This window comes from Miniopterus natalensis, chromosome 14 (genome assembly GCF_054644295.1).
Source record: "Miniopterus natalensis isolate mMinNat1 chromosome 14, mMinNat1.hap1, whole genome shotgun sequence".
Lineage (NCBI taxonomy): Eukaryota > Metazoa > Chordata > Mammalia > Chiroptera > Miniopteridae > Miniopterus > Miniopterus natalensis.
In genome coordinates, this window is record NC_142094.1 from 56,641,128 (window position 1) to 56,664,590 (window position 23,463).

Consider the following 23,463-nt stretch of genomic DNA (forward strand, 5'->3'; position numbering starts at 1 on the left):
GGCAGCGCCTCCGTAGTGTTCTGGTCGACGACCCCCCGCGCTATCCAGCTGAGTGCCGAAATGAACAGACGTAAGGTGGTCTGCGTTCCAGCTCTGAGGTGCCCAGTGCCATGAAATTTTAACTGAGAGGCTGACAAAGCAGCTAAAATTAACTTGGAAATTAGAAGCAGTGACATGGCAGGATCTGGATGAGAGAAAATGGGGAAAAGAAGCTGTTCAAAGGTACATCTCCTGGGTGAAGCCACTGGGCCCAGTAACAAGTGTGTCATCTTCTGGAAGAAGAGAGGGGACAAGAGATATTTTGTATCCTTTAGTTTGGAGAAGTGTAACAATAGGAGTTAAACGTCCATTAGTATTGTCATAATAAATCATTTGTCAGAAAAAAAGAAATGAAGAAACAATGGAGAAAAGTCATAAATGACTCCCATACATAAGTAAATTGAAAAATTAGAAAGCCTCGAAAAAAATGCCGGGGAAGACTGTGTGGGGAGCACGAGTAGAGCCGGGGTCTAGTCTCCAGGCAGGTTCAAGTACATCAGGAGGGTAGCTCGGCAAGTTCAGAGAGAATTCTGCATGCCCGCCAGACCCCGGGCACAATCTTTCTGTGGGGAGATGGGGGGACATCTCCATCTGGGGAGTGGCGCGCATCCTCTTAACCAGGAAAGCAAAGGTCATCAAGCACACGGAGGGTCTTAGAAGGTGAGGTCGGGCACACACTTCTCTCCTGGTTGCCCCGACGAGTAAATACGTATGATAAAAACAATGACAAAAACACAGGGTATGGGACACTCCATGCTGGGGGAAGGAGTGGTTAGTGCAACAGAAAGAACAGGGTCTTGAAGGAGAACCTAGGAGACGGCAGGTGACCTGGGGCTCCTCCTACTGCTGTGAGCAAGTTAAATGCAGGCGACATATCGTGCAGGAACAGAGAATAGATTCCTGGCCTGTAAGGCCTCAAAGGAATCATGAGCTGAAGAGACTCCAGGGCCAGCCTAGATATGGCACAGCCTCTTCTAAGATTGCTCTTCCTGCTCCCAACATCAAGCAACAGGGACGGGAGACCACCCAGAGGTGGGCACAGAATGCAGTCAACCGGCCACAACCAAGGTTAGCCAACTACACCCTGAGACACTGTTGGCTCTGCCAATTCGGTTACAGAAGAGAGCCCCGTATAGAATGAGGAGAGAGAAGCTATGAAAACTCAATGAGCACAGGAACACCACACTATGTGCTTCATTTATGTTTACTTATGTGTTATTTATTCACCTACTTATATTTTACCTTGCTACATATGACATCTGAAGTGAATGCAGTTTTCAGAATGCGTTACTCCTGGGGTAATTTGTAACCAGGCAAACGCGGTGATCAGCACCAAGGCTGTGGACAGCTCCCTGCCTGGAGTGTTGTTTGTTTGTTTGTTTGTTTTTTCCTTACAGACTAGAACTTGTTACTTACATCCTGGGCCCTTATCTGTAAATTAAGAGAATGACTCTTTTCCAATTACACTTTTTTTTTTTTTTTTAAGTTGATGGCTCTGACGCCTGTCAGAGGAATTAACCCTGCTAACAAACAGTCCTGAGCACGTGGTAGGTGCTCAACAAATTACAGTGGAATTGAAATGGATATAATTAAGAAACCGAAATTGACTTCACCCTCCTGAATTCAATAAACCATTTCTTAAAAGGCTGCATTGTTTTAACAAATGGCCTTTTCAAAAGCACCTATAATGAGAGATAGAGAGTGATATGCCGGATGAGGGATGAAAAAGGTGCAGTGCATTACAGATAAAGATTAAAATGTTCTCGAGGCATGAAAAACATGGGAAAGGAGAAAATGCCGTCCATGTCGCACCATTATTTAAAATAATCAGTCTTTGGGGTTCACAGCTGGTGACGTTCATTAGGAGGTGTCAGCGCAACTATCTATCTGAAGTACCCCAGAATGATATATGAGTGGCACCTGGAGTGATTACGGCACACGACGGTCCCAACCCCGATTTTTCTTTCTGTGCAACATCCATCAAGTTAACAAAACTACTCACTACAGAGTAGCTCTGTGCTAAAGATCCCTTTCAATAAAGAGAAATACCTCTCCATTTTCCACAGTGGAGAAGCAGAAGAGATGTTATTTTGATTTGTTTATGGATCAAAGCATTAAGGTCTGTTTTATTATAGGTGCGCATTAAACACACAGCTTCTCTTCCCACCACTTAAAGCACACGAATTTGATTAAGAGGGTCATTTTTAGAGATATAAATTTCCTACCTGGGATCTAATCACAATGAAAATAGCCTAGAAACCTGATTTCAATGTTTCCTAATAGCTAGTCTCAGTAGGTACCGAGGCCTTTGCTCTCCGACTTCAAAGGGCTGCTGTAACTAATGTTCCCGCCATTAAAAAGGAGAGTTTCACTCGGCTTCATAACTGGAAGGATCGTTCACCTTGAAAATAACGAGGAAAGCAATTGAAGCTCATTATGCCAACATTTTTAAGAAGCTCTGCACTGTTCAAAAATGGGACACAAATTAAGTTTTATGGCGAGCCCTCTGTAAAAAGAGCCTGTTTGCTGTAGTGAAGGGAAGAGCTACGGGAATGGCCAGGAAGCGAGGGGATGGCAGGGTTCCCTTCCTCCTCCCCCTGGATTCCAGCCACCTGAGGGGAAAACCCAGGAAACAAAACCAAAGGTGCCCACGCATAGTGAGCTCCCAGCAAAGGAATCCACCGGGGGCGTTAAACTACTGTCAAGACCATGAAGGCACCGTCTTCTCCTAAACCTTCAAGTCTTGACTCTCAAATCTCCTACGACCACCCTCCCAAAACATCAGCACACGAGGATCAGTTCATGGTGGGCTCCACAGAAAAGCTGCCCATTACTCCGGCCACTTTCGATACCGGGATATGAGGAAAGGGGGGATCTTGGAAGGTAAAGGAATGATTCAGTGTTAACCGGAATGATCTTTCCAAAGGTCTCAGGCTCAGACCCCCAGTGGAAAGGAGCCCACGTGGGTGAGACACATGCTCTGCGAGGTCTCTCACCAACTGCAGAGGCTTCTCGCAAGCAGGTCCCACGCTCTTGACTAATTTCAGAGATAAGGCGATCTCAGGTTGACTCCTTTTAGTCCAATTTCTATAACATTAATGTAAAGCATTTTTGTGAGTACAAATCCTAAACCTGGGAGTCCGGGTGTTTAACTACATTGTAACTTTTCATTTCTGTAACAGGACTGAAGCCTTCATTTTCACAGCTTTTGTCAGCTATCTGGGCAACAATGGAGCCACATGGGAACAAGGCTACAAATGCACAAACTCTGGTGCTCTGACCTTCCCGTCTCTCTGCATCGCGCTTGGAAAATCGGCTCGCTCCGCATCACAGATTACATGCTAGAGTCATCTTCCTGTGAAGCACATAATCTTTTCAGCCGGCTTTCTAGTAGTCGAGTCACATCTCGAGACAACGCTCGGAAGCCATCACCACCATTCACTGGCTCCCGTGAGCCGCATGCTAAAGAGTCACAGGCCCTTCACCCGGCACCAGAGCAGAGGCGGGGACATCCAAGGTCAGTTCCAGGCACCGGCAGGGGACCAGTCCCTCTGCATAACCCCCCTTCTCTGAAACAGTGTCATTCCCTTTGAATGTCACCACACATTCGCAAAGATGTCCCAATGAAACGCTGGGGAGGCTGAGATTTACTTCAAAACCTCTGGGGGGAAACAAGACTGACCAGAACTTGAAAACTTGGGAAGCCCAGGGACGGGTACATGGGCATCTGTTACGCTTTTCCCACCTGTCTGTATGTTAGAAATATTCCATCATATCAATAAAAAGCTAGGTTGAATCCAGGGACAGGGCTGAACTGCCCTCCCTTCATATTTCCACCAAGCTGGGGAATAATTAGAATAATTAGGAAACAGAAGACAATCTTAATTTTATAAAACGCTCCAGAAGCAGCATCTCAGGGGTACACCTGCGAGCAGACAGCGGCAGTGAGAGCAGCCAAGGTGTCCATACAGGTTGGGGCCAAACACAACCCCATTTTCTGAAAGACACAACTCCTGTTGCAGCCAAAGAGACTCCGCTGGGTCATCCCCAGGCTCTGTGTCCTTTAGAGAGGCAGAGTGGAGCCATCAGAGAAGAAGGATGAGCCTCGACAGACGGGACCCGCACCTGGCAAGGGGAGGCTTCCCCGCAGAGGGGCACTTAGGAATCCAGAAGTCACTGCCAGCTTCCTCGCACGGATCAGCTCTCCATTCCCACTGAAGAGAGGCTCTTAAAGCTATGGAGTGTCTTTGATGTGGAGGCAGATGGAAAGAAATGTGTTAGAGCAAAGTGAGTGTCTCCCATGAGGCATCACGACAGCTGACAAACAGAGACCTGCCCGGGGGCTGCCACTGAGGAGCCCGGAGGAGCCGTGTGGCGATGCCCTTGATCACATGCCCATGAGAACGTTTGCTAAGGGCTGGCACAGTTGGTGGCTTGTGCAGCTAAATCCGCTCACATGAAATTCTAAAAATCTAGACATGTGGGGAGTTCATTTGACTGGTTCCACTGGGAACAGGAAACAGGACACAGACAACTATATTTTTTACAAATTAACAAAAAATGGAACAGAGCATGAAAATCACAGCCGTCGTGTCTCACCAGAAAGCAGTTTGGCTTTAAATATTTATACCAAAGGTGGCAAAGAATGTTTTGCAAAAGTATGACATGTTTGTGAGAACAGACCAAGCAGAAGGTTTCCACTGAGAGGTCTTTCCTGACACGGAGATCAGACGCCCTGGGCTGCCTGGAGGAAGCAGGGAGCCCGCAGGTGAGAAGACAGGGCTGTCCTCACGATCCCGACCCAGAAAGGGGCCTAGAGCTCCAAGCCTGCAGGGGGCCGCTCCCGTCGGCAGTGCCCTGAACCACCTCCGAGTGGCCAGTGGGCGTCGGCAGGTACACTGGGCTCTCGAGTGCGACTCTGGGGCAGCTTGTGAGACATGAGGCATCAGGCTAATTTGGGCTCATTTAGCCCACGATAATTTTGAATTTACATATGTCATACAATCTCACTTACTATGTTGGTGGGTGCACTTGGAGTGAAGATCAAACTCCTAACTTTGTACTTAAAAAGATACGACTTATTCCACAGTATTATGTATTCTGCTAACTCCTTATTAAGCAAAGCAATTGCTTAGTAAAAAACCATAAATGCTTAATAAAAGCTATAAATGTTTATTTCCACACTGCTTCCAAAGCAGGCTTTGAGGCCGTCTATGAAAATGACTTGTAGACCAAAAGTGAGAACAGAAATGGGCACTGGAAAGAGGGAGAGGAAGGCCCCGCCGGACACCTGGCTGACGTCGTCACCAGAAATAAACAGGAACTTTCCCTACAAGTCTTCCACTGGCTAAAGAAATGGAGGAAGTTTCCACAGAAGAAAACACTTCCTTGACATATATCCTGTAAAGAATTTCCATTTTTAGTATCTTTCATGGAACCTCTTATGTCTCAGGTTCTTATTCAAAGACAGCTAAATGGTATGTTGAACAGATACGTCCTCAGGGAGGTCTTCCCTCTCTCAGCTCTGAGTCAAGAAGGATCAATCCATTGACAACTGTTACTTACTGACAACCGTGAACTCAGTGTAGGCACTGCTGCTGGTGGTGCTGGTGGTGCTGGTGGTAGTAGTGGTGGTGATGGTGATCGTGGTGGTGATGGTGGTGATGGTGGTGGTGGTGGTGGTGATGGTGGTGGTGGTGGTGGTGGTGGTGGTGGTGATGGTGGTGATGGTGGTGATGGTGGTGGTGATGATGGTGATGGTAGTGGTGGTGGTGGTGGTGGTGATGGTGGTGGTGGTGGTGGTGGTGATGGTGGTGGTGGTGGTGGTGGTGGTGGTGGTGGTGGTGATGGTGGTGGTGGTGGTAGTGATGGTGGTAGTAGTGGTAATGGTGAGGGTGGTGGTGATGGTGAGGGTGGTGGTGATGGTGAGGGTGGTGGTGATGGTGGTGGGATGTGCGTGTCAGAGTTGGGTGGCTGGAAGAAAGGACATCACTACCCTACCTGGAAAGACCCAGATGTAAAACTCTCAGGGGCTTTTACTTGCTCTGGTATAAGGTTCAGTTCCTATGGAAGGAAACAAAGCAGCAGCATCCCCACCCATCACTCCATGACAGCCTCTTCCTTGAGCCACTCAGTGTCCCTGAGCTAGACACCTGGAGGGTGAACAATTGAAGACCCAGCTCTCCAATGAGAGCCTGGAACACGGACAGTCAGGGTTCATGGCTTAAGGAAGATTCGTGGGCTTTGGGTCGCAAACAATGGCGACAGGGTTGACTTCCTCTTGTGAAAGTGGGAATGAGCACCTGGCCCACAGACGGCCTGCACGGAGGGAAGACAGGTGCTCTCTTCCTACCTTGATGGTTTTTCCCCAGGAGCAGACCCAGATGAAGTCCTAACATTAGCTTAAGTGTAGGCTCCAGTGCCTTTTATAAAGTGAAATCCAGAACTGAGATCAAAGCGAGCAGGGAAACCTGGAGCCCAGCAGCCCAGAAGGCACAAAGGACTAAGCCAGACCCATACTGAGTTCTCAGTGCAGCCGGTAACTCGGCGAGAACGTCCCCGATTCCCAGGTGTGGGCTGCTGGGCCCTGAAACACCACCAGGCATGAGAATGAAAGAAAACAAACGAAACAGCCAAGCGTCTGGACACACATGGGACAGAACAAAGCCGTGTGCCTTGGCCAGAACCCCACTCAGTCTTTCTCACATCTGCTTCCAACAAACGAGGAAGGTTATGGAATCACGCAAAGGTTTTACGCTTTTTCACAAAAACTGCTTGACAAGTGTGAAATATTAATTCAGTCTGTCCAAAAGGAAAGAAAATGATTAATAAAAGAGGTAGGGAGATAATGTGGGGAAAGGTAAGGTTTTCCTCAGGTTAAATGAGTTGAGAAATCATTACAATTCTTATTACTTTGAGCAGGGCTGGAAGAAACTCCGTCCAAGAATGCAAAGTTCAGGATGTGACAGAACCATCACTTCTAAATTTAAAGAAAACCTCGCATTTTCCTTTGCAATCCTTTCAATAGAAGCGGGTGATTGCCTCCCCAGGACAGACAATCACGCACCGTAATGACCACAATGCATGCTGATTGCCGGAGGGCCCCGGTGCGCGCCCAAATCACAGACCAGGAGGCTCTGCGTCGCTCCTCCATGATCTATCGCCCGTGCCAGATGTCAATTACCACTCTCTCTGTAAGGGCTAAATCTTCCTGTCTTGTCACGGCGCCGTTTTAATTGGCTGCAACCTCCCCTTCTCTCGTCGGGGAGGAGAGGATTCAGAGGGGGCAGGGCCCGCAGACAATGACTAATGTGACAGTTTAATGCTTTTCAGGTTCCACTCACCATGCTGTGTGAAGAGGTCACTGTGGACGATTTCGATCAAGCAGTACAGCTTCTGAATGGTCAGCAACCCCACAGGAACATTTAGGATGAAATCAGTGAACATTTTGCTATGAGGAAAAAAAAACAATGGAAAACATTTAGGGAAATACAGCAAAGTGGCCCCAAGCGCTACAAGGCAGTCTGGAGGGACGCAAGGTCATCCGATGGTCGTTCAGCGCAGCCAAAATGCTGGCTAGTGGTCATTACGCAATATGGGCCAAAACCCTGTCCCAGGAACGACAGCTTAAAATGTTACTTTTTCACTTCATGCCCACTAGAATGACTCTAGGATGAAAGACAGACAATAACTGGAATCAGCTGGGATGTGGAGACGTCGGATGCCTCGGGCCAGGCGGGTAGAACGTAAGACGGTGCAGCTGCTTTGGAAAATGCTTTGGCAGCTCTTCGAAATGTTGAGAATAGTTACCACCTGAGCCAGCATTTCCTCTCCCAGGTATATACCCAAGAGGAATGACAATGGAGCCACACAAAGCCTTGTACAAGGACCACAGCAATGTGATACTGGGGAAGCAGAAACAGCCCAGATGTCCATCCGCTGGTGGATGGACAAACTGCAGTCTGCCCATACAGCTCATCCGGGAAAGGGTAAACTCTGACACAGCCACAACACGGATACACCGTGAACTCATCACGTAAGTGAAAGAAGACAGTCACAATGTGCCACACACTGTATGACCCCATTTATACGAAGTGCCCAGGAAAAGCAAATCTGCAAGTACAGAAAGCAGGTTAGGGGTTGCTTAGGGCTGGGGGGGGGGGGGGGTGACTGTTAATGGGCACAGGGACCTTACTGGGGTCATGGAACTTTTCTAACATCTGATTATGGTGATGGTCTCACAGCCCTGTAAAAACACTGAAAGCTACGTAACGGAACATTCTAAAACTGGTGAACTTTATAGTAGATAAATTACATCTCAGTAGCAATGTTTTTAAAAATTTACCTTTACAAAAAAAGTGTTAGAAGTGTTAGAAGAGTTCTTCTCAGTAACCAACAAAATGCAAATTAAAATTGTGGATCCTTTCTCGTCGATCATATTGGCAAAGTTTTATACAATAATAACTCCAAGTATTGGCAAAATTTAATAATACAAATACCAAGACCTTTTGGAGGGCAACTGGATGGTAACTATCGAAAATCTTTTAAGAAAATGCAAGACCTAGTCACTCTACTTCTGTTTATGCTAATGATATAAATAAGGGCAGATGCTACAACTAAGCTACAAAAATTCTTATCCTAGCATATGTCACAATAATAAAAAACTGGACACAATGTAGCACCCCTTAGCGCAGCCCAGGGCCTGTCCCTTGGAGTCACAAAGCCTGGGTCGTCTGGAAGCACAGCCCCTCTCCAACTAGGTCGTCATGAACACCTGACTGAGCACTAACATGGGCTAATAACAGCACCTATGTCACACCAGCACTGTAAGATTAATTGAATAATACATGGAAAGCGCTCTGTGTGAGCCTGTCTTCTGCGGAGAAAGCACATAACCGATGTGTCTATTGTTGCTACTTAGATAAATGGCGGGCCAGCGTGGGGTGGCGCACAGCGAAAGCCATTAGAGATTATGATGTGGAAGACTACCTCGTGCAGTGGGAAAGCAAGGCGTCTTAAGTGCAGGGGACGACTGTAAGGTAATGAACATAGTGCTGAATTTCTTAGGGGTGTGTGTATGTGGGGTACACTAACGAGAGCTAGAAGGATCCAGGTCCATGAAGCTTGAGTTCTCCTGTGATGCTGTTTCATCAAAACAGGAATCACCTTTCTAGATAGGAAAAAATACACACATGGTGTTCAATGTCGTCTTCTTTTTTAAATCAGTAGAGAAGGTGCTCAAGAGGCTCACACACGCATAAAGAGCCATGGGACCAGGAGCGGACTGGGCTGGCCCTGGGGAACGGGTCATCTTTGGATCTGTACCCACTGGGCTATAATCTTTCCAAAGAAAACACTGTGACTGTTGATGGACGATGTCCTTCCCTTATAAAGTCATGATCAGTGAAGTGTCACGGCCACCACCACTAGCACGCGTTCCAGAGTGACTGGGGCTCCGACCTCAGCTGACCTGAGACAGAACCCAAGCATCCCACAAACCAAACACGCTGAAGAGGAGGCCCGGGAGGACCTTGGAAACCCTTCAGGTCCCTGGGGCTTCTTACCTGAGCTCTTTCGGATCAAACACCAATTTCACATCGTTGACGATCGTTGGCAGGTATTTCAGTGCTGCCCCCTGCAAACCAAGACCAAAATGATTGCTGAGCCTAATGTAGTTTGGAAAATGTTAATATAGATTTATGATTCCTGTGCAAAACCACACACATACCAAGAGGAAAAAGATCACTTTCTAGGTGAGCAGCTGATGGCTACACATGAAGAAAAAAGAGCAAAGAAAAAACCCTATGACCCACAAACAATAGTGATTTGTTACAATCAACACAGAACGCTAACAGCATTATTAACAGAAGCCCGCACTTAGTGCCTGTTGACCAAATGCCCACACCGTGCCAAGCGTTTTCTCCTTAACCGTGACGCGGGACGGCACCGAAGACCTATGCCCTCAGCAGGGTCCCTGACCATTCGGACCACTGCAGCTCTGCCACATCCCGCCACTAAAACGACTGTCTGTGTGTCACTCCAGCTGTCCTGCTGTGTATCTGTGCAGCCCTTAAATAGGAAACATTCTTTTCTGTAGTAACGTTATCTCTTATATTGATATTATGTATCTTCTAGAAAAGCTACACTTACAAAAAAATAGAGTGATGGCAACAATGATGCTATTCACTATGCCAGGATCCTTTTATATTGTACCCTTAATTCCAACAGGCTCCTAATAGGAACTTAGCAGAAGGTAAGGAAACTGACAGTGAAAATGTCAATCGATTACTTTGCCCCTGATCACACAACCAGAATTGATCTGAGCTAGAGTTAAAAGGCAGTTCTGTGGGAAGCCAGAGCCTCCGCCTCCTCACCGATACCCTATCTGTTGGGAAAAGTTCCTGGACTTTAAGTGTCCTGACCAGACTGCCCACCCCCAGCTATCACTCTAAGTGACCCCTTCCACCTGCAAGGGGAAACCACCACAGACCTCAGTGCTTCCCAGGCAGGATGATAAAGGAGCAAAGTTCATGCTACAGAATCATTGACTTTTCCCCACAGATGCTATCCAGTGCCCGCCCACCAGATATCAGTATCCCAACTACCTACTGTGAGATGCAACTTTTGAAAAGAGCATTAAATGGAAACAATTTCATTCTGGTTTCAAAAGTCTTGCTTTGACAACCTTAAAGTTGCTTTGAAAAACTAAACAACGTTTATCGTGACATTTAATAATAAGCGTTTGCACAGCTGACTGCTCGGACCCTAAAGCGTCTCGTTTAGTCTGTGATGGTCCGGAGGGTGAGGAGGACATTAGAGGACATTGTCATTGGGCACTTTATCCTGTACCCAACTGAGCAGCATCTGCCTACAGCAACTGGATCGATGCTGTCGCAGGACAAAGCAGGCAGTGACAAACTAGACAGGCCTCGTGGCCCACCTTCTGTCAGAGGCCGCGGGCGCTGGGTTAACCAAGGAGGCTGACAACCCCCACCCAATGCCAGGGTCTGTGCTCACTGTGACCCCCAAATCACAGTCAAGCAAAGGGGTGAACCTCCATGACGCCCAGACAGACAGAGCTGCATATAAAACCCCTCTTGATTCTCAAGAGACATCCCAGCTCTTTACTTTCCACCTACAGACGTCACCATCCTCAGCTCCCAGGAGAGCTGGGCTCCCTCCAGCTGGAGGAGCAGCTGGGAGAGGCAGAGGGAACCCGGACACACAGCACCGCAAGCTCTGACTTCCTCACTAAGCCTGTTTCATCTCCACTTGTGTCAGGACGATGTCTATCTTCCCTCATTTCTGCCTTTGTTTATTTGACCAGAATCTCAAGGGTTTGGGATCCTGCTGGTGCTTCCACAGAGGCGCCCAGTTCCTCTGGGGGGTTCGCGGCTTCACTCAACCCGGGTCTCCTTCCAGCAGAAGGGGCTGCTGCATCAGGAGCTTCCCAAGGTGGGGAGGAGGGCCCCCCACAGATAAAGAGGGGCTCCTGCACGTGGACAGGCGGCAGGTAGACTCTTATCTACAGAAAGATGCCTCCAGACACAGAAATCCCGGACACAGGCAGGAGGAGCCGCCTGGGCACAAGCCACGGGACGCAGCCTGGGCTCGGGGCCACGTCTGTGCCCACAGCTGGCCGCCAGCGCTCCAGCATTGCACCCAGCGCTTCTTGCTGGCAAAACGTGCAGGCTCACAGCTCCTGCCCCATGCTGGTGAAAGATACTGGTAAACAGGGGATACTCAGCTTTCCAGCAACGCATCCTGGTGCCTCACAGATGCTAGCCATTGCGGCCACTGGGGTTGGCGGGAGAGCGTGGGGACGGGTGCAAACCAACACGACAAACGTCTGCCCCATGCAGGGCTCGCAAACATGACCTTCCATTCGGTGAAAACCCTCATTTATACAGTCCCGAATAAAGTGACAAATATTCAGTACAATCATCTGTTAAATCATGAAGGAGTTGGGGTAATGGGAATGGAGGGTAATTGAGAGGGGGTTTTTCTGGTTTTGTGTTATTTTTATTACTTTTTTGTAAATCAGTTCATTTAATAAAATCTGATTCAGAATGTGTGAGGCTCTTTTGAATGGAGGGTGAGAGGCCAGGAGGCCAGCATGTCAGGAGCACACCCCCACCCCCACCCCCAGGGTACCTCCCAGGCCTTGGCTAGGTTCCCTGCAGACAGTAGGGTGGTCACTAATCAATTCATTGGAGGTGGGAAGGGGGTAGGGGATGGGAGTTTGGGGGGTGAGGCCTGTGGGATGCACCCTAGAGACAGAGCTGGTGTGGAGAGGGCCTTTTCCTCCATACTCCAAGGCTGAGCCATGAGCCACATACCCTGGGAGAGCACCCCTGGGAGACCAATGCTGGAGACCACTCCTGGGAAAGCACCCCCTTGCCACAGGGCCTAGTCAGAAACATTGAAGGGCACACGCAGAAATTCAGAGGAATTCACTGCTTTTAGCTTTGTCTATTCATGTCCGGTTTTTAAGGTCATAACTGAACTTATCAAATCAATGTTTGCTTTCTAAGAAAGCTATTTCTCAGATTCGACTTTAAACCCATTTGAGTTAACACAGTGGCAGTGTAAGTCCTACTCACTTCTGTCTTTGAACTCGGCAAAGTTTTCGCCTGTCCACCCAGGATGGATGAGTTCACTTCTCACTGCATTCAGACCTCGGGGCCACGGACCCGGGTGCCTGACACACGGATGGGCTGAGAACACGCACCTGAGCGCCCTGCACACCCAGGCACACAAAGGCTGCAGGTAAAACCGAAACTACCCCCCAATACCACAGGGCTCCCACCACTGAGCACCGATTAAAAGCCAGCAGGCCCAGGAAAGACACCAGAAACAGAATGAGAGAGAACCTTGGCCAGCAGTAAACTATTTCTATTTACATTAACAGATAGGCCAGTGGCTGAGTGCCCCTTTAAAACTGGGTCCCCTGCTTAATCCCCAGGCAGTCAAGGACTCGGGGTGGCCAACGAGCACTCAGGGCGGAGAGCGAGGTCAGAACTCAACCAACCGGGAAAGACACACAGTGAAACCCCACGTTAGAGGGGGCTGGGGTGACTGACACATGCAAAGGATGAAGAAATGGCAGGAAATGCCAGAAGTTTTCTAATTGTTCGCACAGTTCAAATGAAAGAAATTAAATAAATTTTGCACTTTTCTAAGCAGATTTAATTGCCATGCATCTCATGAGAATGCCAACTTAATCCACACCATAAACCAAAATAAAAAATAAAATGCACTTTCTATCTAGTAGTGGTTTAACGTTCTAAGTGTCTCTCTGGCTAAAAATATTACCACTGATGATTAATAGACGCTATTTTAGGGTAAAGTTCAGGCTAGATTACTCAGTATAATTATTTTAATTAAATCCATTAGCATATCTTTATATAAGATTGCAAGAGCTATCGATGATACAAAATAAGTTTTTCTTGAATAATGTATGAAGCAATTATTAATTTACATATTTCTCGAGAAAACGCATGTTAAAATGATCCTGTTTGGAGGTTCTGAGCTAAACCATAGACGGTCCACAAGTTCTCCTTTCAGGCTCTAGTGTTCGTCTTTGGAAGATCTGGGCACAGCCTCCGGAGAACCAGAACGTTCTGATGCAGGAAAATGTAGCAAACCTGGCGTGGCCAACAGACGCCTCTGGACCCAAGCTCGTGCCCCTCACGGGGAGTGGGCGAAACGGGCAGGTGGCCGGGCGCAAGGGCTCCACGCGGCGCAAGGGTGGAACCACAGCTCGTGGAGATGGAGGGTCCCGCTGAGCCGCCCGCTGCGTGCATCGCAGGGACCCAGAACAGTCCAACGGAAAGGTGCCGAGGACAGCGCCCCTTACTCCTTACACCCCATTAAATGCAGACGGCCTACGTCCTTAGCAACTCACATCCAAAGATACCTCTTCTCTTTGTCATCAAGCTCCTTTAAGTGGGCTCTCGCCTTTAAAATAGCCTTTGCGTCTCTGCCGCCAGCGCCACGGTCATTCAAGCGCAGGTGACAAGCTAGCAGCTGGAGGGAAGCGTTCCTATGAGCAGTCTCCTCAGATACTGCAAGTTTCAGACCAGAAAGAGAAAAGTACAAACTTATTATGATGGTTTTCAATGAACCCAGCACAAGCTCCTCTACTTAGAAATGGACTTGTTACGAAAGCGGGATCTCAGAGATGTGTGTGGACACCCACATTCACTGCAGCAACATTTGCAACAGCCAAGGGGTGGGAGCGGCCCAGGTGCCCATCGATGGACGGACCGATCAAGCAGATGCGGCGTATAGAACGCTCCACAGGGTGCGTTCAGCCAGCCTTCAGAGGAGCCTCTGACGCCTGCTGCAGCACAGATGGGCCTCGAGGACCTGCTGAGCGAAACACGCCAGTCACAGAAGACGGGCGCTGTGGGATTCCCCTTATACGCCACAGTCAAACTCAGAGACCGAAAGTAGAAGAAGGGTGGCTGCCAGGGGCTGGGGGCGGGAGGGGGCAGGGGAAGCTGTTTAATGGGGACGGGGCTTAGGTTTTCACATGAAGAAGTTCTAGAGCTCTGTTTTCATAACAACATGAACAGAGTTAACCCGACTGAACTGCGTATTAAAGCCTGTTTAGACAGTAAAGTCACCTTACGTAGATTTTACCACAATTAGAAACAAGCAGATAGAGAAACAATGTGTTATATCTTCGCTGGAGAGTATGAACAACAGGTAAGGGGTCTCCCCATGTTCCTCTGGGAGGATGGTATCACTGGCAGGACCACTTTTAGCACCACTGGCTTCTGCCTGTTACCTGGCAAGAATAACCCCCTATGCCCAACACACACACACACACACACACACACACACACACAGGGTCACTGTCACAATCAACCAAGGCCCCTGAGGTTCCCAAGCAGCCCCTGGTTGAGAACCACTGGGTCAGACAAGATCGTTCCCACCCATGCGGCTGTATCACTAATGGGTCCCTAGCAGCCTCAGCCCTTGGGTCAGGCTGGCCAGACATGGTGGCTGTGCTATACAGTGACCAGTCTCCACGTGCCCCTGTACGCACAGGGTCGGGAAGCAGAGGCTCAGGTGTGCCTGGTGGGGAGACACACTATTGGGACGAGCACCCTGGCCCACATCTGCTTCTCCAGGTTCCCCAATGCAGGGCACACAGGGGGCCAGACGGGAGTTCCATCAAGGACAGAAACAACCACAAGAGGAAAAGGGTCAGGGTGGAGCCGGCATAACCAGGGGAGTGAGGACAGAGCTCCGCCCTCAGGAGGCTCAGGTGCCTGCAGATTTGGGGCTAAGTGGCAGGAGCCTGTGGAAACACACACAAGGCACCGGGGACAAAGGGGTGAGTTAGCGAACCGCAGACATCCAAGAATAAACGCTCCTCTCTGGAGCCACTGTGCTGCCCTTAACTCCCTAAAATCCATTTGCCAGGAATAAAGTCATGCTAAATAGGAGTATTACTGTAATTGAGGCAAGAATAAATTTGATTTAAATTACTGGACTTTCTTTTTAAATTTTTACTGGCACAGCCGTGTTAAGGGGCTCGGGGAAAAATGCACAGACCCTCTAAACACGCCTCCGCAGCCTCCAAATTGGCCACAATCGGTTCTCTCTAGACGGCTTCCAGGAGGGAGGCAACGCGTGGCTTCCAAATGACGGCGATTTTCTAAAAAACCCTTGAAATGCAGACATCAACAGACAGGACCGTGGTCCTGTCCAAATGCATCTTAAGAGAATGAACAGCAGGGGAGCAGCTTGGAAACAGAGACTGGAGAACATACCACGTCGGGCAGTTTTCTTGATGGCCTGATGGTCCCAATACAGAGCAGGAACAGAAGCGGGCGGAAGGGGCCACTGCAGGGTAACAGAGGCAGGAAGAGGGGAGAAAACCCACAAGCCAGTCTGACTACCAGATGCATGCCCTTCTCCACCTCCCAGCCTCCCGCTGCCTCCGCCACCACTCAGACAAACCATGAGAGGTGATGGTCAAGGGTGTGGAGATAACAGGCAGAGGCTGACCACAGGGTAAAGAAAGGCCCTCTGGAGAGAGGACACTGCAAAAGCAAAGAGGGGCCCCACAGTCTTGGACCCACGCAGGCCTGTCCCGCTCTCACACCAACCCCAGGCCACGTGCACACCAGCTGCCCTGCACCCCAGACACAAACCCACCCACAGTGGGTGGAACTGTGTGTCCCCCAAATATGGTCAAGTCCTAACCCCCAGTCCCCATGAATGTGAACTTACTGGGAAACAGTCTTTGCAGATGAAATGAAATGAAGATGAGGGTGTACTGGGCTAGGGTGGGCCTGCAGCCCAGTGCCAGTGTCTTTACACAAGAAAGGAGGGGGCTGGGTGCCCGAGGAACGCCCTGTGAAGGCAGGTGGGTGGGTGGGGAACCCGCAAGCCACCAAACACCGAGGATGGCCAGCAGCCCCCATGAGCTGGGAGAGAGGAAAGTTCCTCCCAGAGTCTCCTCAGAGAGCGTGGCCCTGCTGATGCCAACAGAAGCGCGAGAGGGCGGGTTCCTGTAGTTCTAAGCCGTCCATACTATGTCTGTTTCCTGAAGGCAGCCCTGGAAACGCGCACTCCCCCAGCCCAGGGCCTAGGGCAAGGCCCCTCCCACCACCTGTAGTGAAAGACAGAGGTTTGCTTTTGTTTCAATCTGTTTCCAACCAATAGCTCTGTAAAATACAAAGGTGACCCAGCCATTCCGAAGCTCCTGGGTCTAAGCCAAGAGAACTAGAAACACGCGTCCAAAAAACAGCAACACTGCGTACAGGACCGTCCCCAGCAGCGCTATGTGCAAGAAGCAAAACGCGGACACAGCCCAGCGTCCATCAACTGATGAAAGGCCGACGCTCCAACTGCGACAGAATTTGATTCCCCCACCGAGCCAAAGTACTGGCACCTGAAAAATATGCCATGGAACAGATGCCAGACACAAAAAGCCACACATTGCATGACGTCATTTCAACGATATCATTTCAACAACATCATTTCAGCAACGACGTCTCCATAACAGGCAGACTCAGAGGCAGCAAACATTTCTGCAGTGGCCACGTTGGGGGGGGGGGGGGGGGCGGGGGAACTGACCAGACCTGGAACAGGGTGATGGAAGTGGCTTGGATACAGACTGGTGACCGTGGCACAATATTGCAAATGTACTAAATGTTCATTTAAAAATAGTCAAAATGGTGCATTTTATGGTATGTATATTTCTCCGCACAAAAAAATTTTGATTAACTGGAAAAAAGAAAATTCTGCCCATGACTGTTAACACTTTCTATTAAATAGCCACAGCACTGCTCTTTCCGTCCTGACTCAGAGACACGTCTGTCACTGGAGCTAAGACAGGTGACTGGCCCACACAACGGTTTCCAGCAGTGACACACCAACACCGTGGAAACAGTGAAGTGCCTCAAACCGCCTCTAAAATGAGGCATGGAATTAGCGAAATAATGATCCCATGGCAGGCGCCTGTTCACCGGGACAGCCACCTCTCCCCTGAAGCATGTCACTATCAGTGCCAACGCCTTTATTAAGCAAGATGTCATACCACCGACCAGGGTAGAAATCCAAGGACAGCCCCCATGTCCCTGTGTCCCCAACAAGGAGCTTGTCCCAAACGCCAGCCCTAAACATGCTCTCACGCTTCTCTGTAGTGGTGTGTCCGACTCATGTCTCATCAAACATTTATTATTTAGGTCAGAGGATTTAAATTATGAACACAGAAATTAATAACTATTAAAAAATGTACTCAGACGGACAGTGGGGAATTTTTGTAATCGCTGCCACCCTAACGACAAGCTGCGGGTTAGGTAATTAAAATGTTTTCCGCAGGTCAGATGGTCTCTTCTTCTCCAAGAGAAAAGCGGGTTGGGGAAGATTAATCATCTCGGGAGCCAGACACCAGCCCTGGGCAAGGTGTCTCCTGGAGACCAGAACGTCAGCCCCTCTCTCCCGAGGGTGCTCCCGCACCCTCTCGGCCCACCCAGCCTCATGCAAAGAGCCCTGCGACCTGCAAAGGCGGAAGCCAGCCTGGGGCCCTGCGCTCCAGGGCGGCCTTTCTTTCCTAGTGTCTTAGATGCCGGGGTGGAACCCTCAGTTCCCCTGAGGACCCCGGAGAGGGAGGCAACATACAGTCATTTCAATCGACTTCTCCCAAACCTTGGCTGCAAATCTGTTTTCCCAGGTAGCACTAAAAGGGATAGAATGTACCTCTCATGGTTTCTTTCCTAGTTATGGTTCAAATAAATTCAAGTTTGCAAAGTGCCACCATTGTTGCTACTTTCAGATACAAGAACAGAAATGACAGATTAATTTCAACCAAAACAAGAGTTCACAGAAATACATAAAACCAGGGGGGTATTATATATTGAAGTATCCCCTGTGTGCATAAGCAGTCATCAAGTCAATAGTTTCTACTAATCTCAGGCAGGTGTGTTTAACACGGACACGGAAGCGACATCCGGTGTGCGATCTGGAAAAAAATGGCATTTTGCTCTAGGAGACAGGAGCCTGCTTCCCAAAGTGACTGAGGGGCAGAGAAAATGTCACGGGGACGACAGGAAATGGTGCAGTAATAAGCGAGAAAGACAAAAACACCAGCTTCCAATTGATCCGAGGTTTGCGAGGCTCCATAGGGGCCTGAACCCACGATGGAGGAAAATCTGAGGCACCTGGCGGTGGCCGACTTGCCATCAGGTTAAGTGAAATGCAGAATTCCTCTTACAATTACACTTAATTGCCACACGCGAAACAGGAAACCCGCGGGCTTTCCCTCTGCATTTGTAAAGCATGAGTTAGACCAAATGGGGAAAAACTTTGAAATTAAATACAAAAGCAACTGCCAGAAAATAATTACATTTACTGAAAAATGAAACGACACGATCATCGGAGGAAAGGAAATAATAACTCGGCTCTGGATCTCTGAAGATCTGGAATTTGACAAACACAGCAGAGCGTAAAGAACATGATGCGATTCCCCATTTATTCCCAAGATCTGTACTTGTATCCAAAGGGTCATTTATCTCTTTAATGACCAATTAATACCCAAGTTATTTCAGTTCTACTTTAAATAGATGGCCCTAAACGATGCAAATTTCTAGCTCAGTCCTGTACTTACAATTCATCAGCGTGACTTTGCCAACACTTAGTTGCAACCCCAACCCCCCCAGAGCACCGACCAGGAGCAGGAGACGGGAGATGTTTCCTGGTAACGAAGTCTGTGAACTAAAGTTCCCTGGATGCCCCCAGTCAAGAAGCCCCTCACTCACTCCTACCTCGGGTTAACCTTAATAGGGTTCTGGAAGTAAAATCTAGAATTTCTCAGGGACCCTCCCCTTCTGGACCATGATTCATCCTAACAGCTCCAGGAACCACCCCCCCCAAATATTCTCCCCAAGTGATCCACAGAGCAGCCCCCCCTCAACAACCCCTTGTGCACCATGGACAGCGCTCGCCACGACTTTCTGGGACTTGGTCCACGGCAGGTTAAATCCTCAAAGCAATGACCCATCTTAGCTGAACTTCTCAGCATCCCCTGGAGAAGTTGATGTTTTCTGCGCCGTAGTGAGATTCAGAAAGATTTAGAAACATTATGAACTCTAATCGTGGGAGGGGGCAAAAGCAGGGAAAGCAGAAATATTTTTTTTAAATCTAAAAGCTCATCATTCTATTTATGACAAATGCCAGTCGCTCCAATAATGTGACCAGAAAGCCGTCTAGCAAATTTGACCCCAGGTACACAAAGCGCAGAAAAATCTTTGTCTATAACATACTTTCTCTCCTGTGTCCTAACATCATAAAGGGACAGAGAAATGACTCTGCTCCAAAGCTCTAAACAGCTCCTTAAAGATTTTAAGTAACTCTTAATGGGTTTTCCTTTCTTCTATGTATCACAGGAATTTGTTTGGAAGATTAAGAAATCACCTTAGGAAAAACAGAGAACAGCGCTCACTAATCATCTCCCATTTAGCCTTTTATGTGAGTAAATAGGGAAATCATTTATAATCACGTCCATTATAAAGAATTCCAATTACCCCACTCTGCTCTGTCAGCTATCCACGGGAAGCGCACCCCCTCACTAAGAAGTCCACTCGGTGAGTTTCTCCTAAGATTGACTCCTGTTTCAATGGCCAAAGGCTTTCTCAGATCAAAGCAGTCAGGTCAGGAGTCGGGAGGAGGCGGCAGTGGCCCCGGGCGCGCAGGGAGGAGGCCCGGCGAGGGAGCAGCTGCGCCACGCGGAGGAGCCCTGGGCCGGCCCCGCTGTTCTCCAGCGCAGGGGCTCGCTCAGGGTCAGCTCCAGCTCCTGCGGTCACTCGTTCAGGAGGTGCAGGGCCCGAGGCATGGAGGCCAGGGGCTCGCCAGCCACGCGCGGCGATCTGCGGGACAGGCGGACGGGCAAACGGCAGTCGCCACACACCTGCTCGAGGCACGTGGGGTGCTCGTGGAGGCCTCTGGGGACAACAGCAGGGAGCACAAGATGCCAGGACAGACTGGAACCAGTGGCTCCTGCCCCGGGGACCAGAGGCTGACTGGCAAGTCCCCTGGGAGGGGTGGCGGGCACACGCATCCCAGGGACAGAAGCCTCTGCGTGCGAAGGCTCTGAGACAGCGAAAGCACGGTGTGGCCAGGGAGTGAGCGGTCCCTTTGGGGGCCGAGCAGAGAGACAGGGGGGCACAGAAGAGCAAGGGGCAGTAAGGCTGACAGGTGCTCAGAGCCAGTGGGGAGGGGACGTGCAGGGGGTGGTGGGGACAGAAGTCCAGGCACATCCCAGCTCCTTCCACTCCAGCCAGCCAGCCAGCCGCTGTCACCTCTGGCTCCCCCCCTGGAGCCTCTGTTTGCTCTCCCACCACGAGCCAGACCCCGGCGGACCACCCTGCAGGGCCTGGGAGGATGGGGTGACGTCTACCTGCTGAGGAAGGGGGCGTGTCGGGGAGAAGACCTCATCCCCATGACCACAGTCAACCTTCCCTGGCCTTCGGGGCCGGCGAACCTCATGGTGATGGAGAGAAAAGAGAATCTGAAAGGGCAAAGCCACCTCGTGTCTCAGGGCCGTGGGGGCATAAAAGGGCTGCTGGGTGACGGGCTGCACCCAACAAGAGGACCGCACACTTCAGAACCTTTCGAGCAAACACTCACAAGGGCTGCATTTATAAAACATAAAAGGCACCTCGGTAAAAGTGGTTTTAGAAAGCACTCCTAAGGCATCCTGATTCTGTGTATCTAAGGCGGAGTGGGAGACCTGGACAGACTCCTAAAATGCTAAACCAAGACACAGGCATCCGCCCCCCCCCCCCCCCCCGTCTCAGATTGAGGACAGGAAATGCGTAGTAGTGAGGCTGCCGTCACTCGAGAGGTGACAACCGAGCCAGGTCCATGGGACAGAGGCCCCTGGGAAAGAGATGAAAGCGGACCATGAGAAATGGGTCACGACAGGAAGGAAACAAGAACACGCTGACCCCTTGGGTTGGAGTTGAAGTAGGGAGGGGACCCAGGGGACCCATCGTTTCTCAGACTTTGGGGACCATGGACGCTTGAGGCAGGCAGGCAGCATCAAGGCGGGAAGTCTCATAGATCAAAACGCTGAGCAAGAACCGTCCCGCACACAGACCGGGAACTGCCAGCAGCCACTTCTTCCAAGAAGGTGACCGTCACCTGGGCATCGCCAGCCCCATAAAATCATTCTGTCTCCTGGTAGAAGGAAATATAAATGGGTGGATTTGATAATGCTCTGAAAATAGTATTTATTTTGCCATAAACATAGCACGACGGGTTCAGGACCATGTCAAATAGAGACGTCATATTTAATTCATAGAGACAGCAAAGCCTCGTTTAAGTACGGTGGGGAGGTCACAAAGGGTCGAGAGTGAGATCACACCGGACTCGGAGGAGGTCAGGAAAACAATTATGAGCTAACGAGCGGACACTGGGAGAGCGAGAGAGGGGACAGGCAAATTGCAGGCTGGCCAAGGTGATCCTCGCTCCGGACAAACGCAGGCCCAAAGGTGTCATTTTAAAAACAATCAATTATTGAGTAGGAAAGTCCAGACTCAAACACGGAATAAATAAAACCGGTTGTCAGCAGCCCAGCAATAAAGACAGGATGGTAGAGACAGACTCAGGGCCGTGTGTGGCACAACTGCAGGTGCCCATCGAGGGAACCGCCAGGAAGATGACCAGGGATGCCAGGAGCACCTCCGAGCACCCCAACCCCAAGCCCACCTCCTCCGGATGACGGGCAGTTTCCAGGTGCAGGGGGACACAGCTGATGAAGGACCGCTCGGGACGCTTGGCTGTGAGACGCTAATTAAAACACAACAGCCAATATCAACCAAACCCTGCGGTGGGGGGTGGGCACATGGGGCAGAGCTCAGTAAAGACCCTGAAGACTGAGACACTGTCAAAAGATTTTCATGCCACTCCCTTCAGGTTCCCACAGGAAACTAACAGCCCAGGTGAGCAGCCACCGGCAAGGTCTCGGAACTTCTGAGCTGGGGGGGACCCGGAGCGCCCCACTTCTATGCTCCCTGGAGGCAGGCAATCTGGAGGGAAGAGCCGGGAAGGAGTCGTATACACAATGGCACCTGGAAAGACTTTACTGTCGTAGGAGGTACAGGCACGGGGTCGCGGCCTTCACCCTGCTTACAGTGTGTGCCACGGAGAGAGAAGGAAGCTAAGCCCCAGGCCCCAACGACAACAGTCCCCACATCTGGGGATGGCAGACGGGAGAGAAAAGGGTTTGCCCCGTGTCTCCTGGGCCCAAATCCAGTGCTCTGCCCCCTGCCCAGGAGGAGGCTCGGCAGCCTGCACGGAGGTGGTGAGGTGGGGGGTGCAAGCCCACAGGGCAGCTGAGGAGCCACAGGACCCCGGAAGTGAAGGGGACAGACTGCAGGGAACAGAGACACCTCCCTGTCACACGATGAGTCAGAACACGTCCTATCCTCCACCGAGGGTGACCGACACACTCGGAAAGGGGCCATCATTTTTTGTGAATGCTTTTCACATACGCAGGCCGTGCCTCTCACCTCTCATCACCTCTCTGCCAGGTTAGGGCACCGTGAGCGCAGAACAGGTGTCACCCCCCAAGCCCCTCAAGAGGCTTCCCTGTGACCCCCGAGAAGCAGCTCCCAATGACAGTCACAAAACTCCGAAAGGGGACTCGCCAGACACTAGGAAAACTTTTTTCAATTAAAGACATACATTACTTTAACATGTAAATGAAAAAAGTTACCCCATGACAAAAATAAAAACGCTAATAAAGAATTTCATGAGGTGCTATTTCTAAAAACTCGTGTAACTTTCCTATTGAGAGACTCCCGGGGAAAAGTCCATTTTCCCCCTACTTCCTCCCTGGGAGATCTTGGCTTTTCCTAAAATTATAATTTTGAGATTAAAAAAATAAACCCATATGCCCCT

The 23,463-nt window shown here is 49.8% G+C and overlaps 1 protein-coding gene across 4 annotated transcripts in view; it reads right to left on the reverse strand.

Moving 5' to 3' along the window:
* DOCK1 (dedicator of cytokinesis 1) overlaps positions 1 to 23,463 on the reverse strand; it is a 287,380-nt gene that overhangs the window by 174,221 nt on the left and 89,696 nt on the right. For all 4 annotated transcript variants that reach the window (XM_087824025.1, XM_087824024.1, XM_087824027.1 and 1 more), the window contains exons 24-25: positions 9,603 to 9,673; positions 7,383 to 7,489 (exon numbers count right to left, since the gene is read on the reverse strand). In XM_087824025.1, coding sequence (XP_087680151.1) covers positions 7,383 to 7,489; positions 9,603 to 9,673 — 178 coding nt within the window. The remainder of the gene's footprint in view (positions 1 to 7,382; positions 7,490 to 9,602; positions 9,674 to 23,463) is intronic.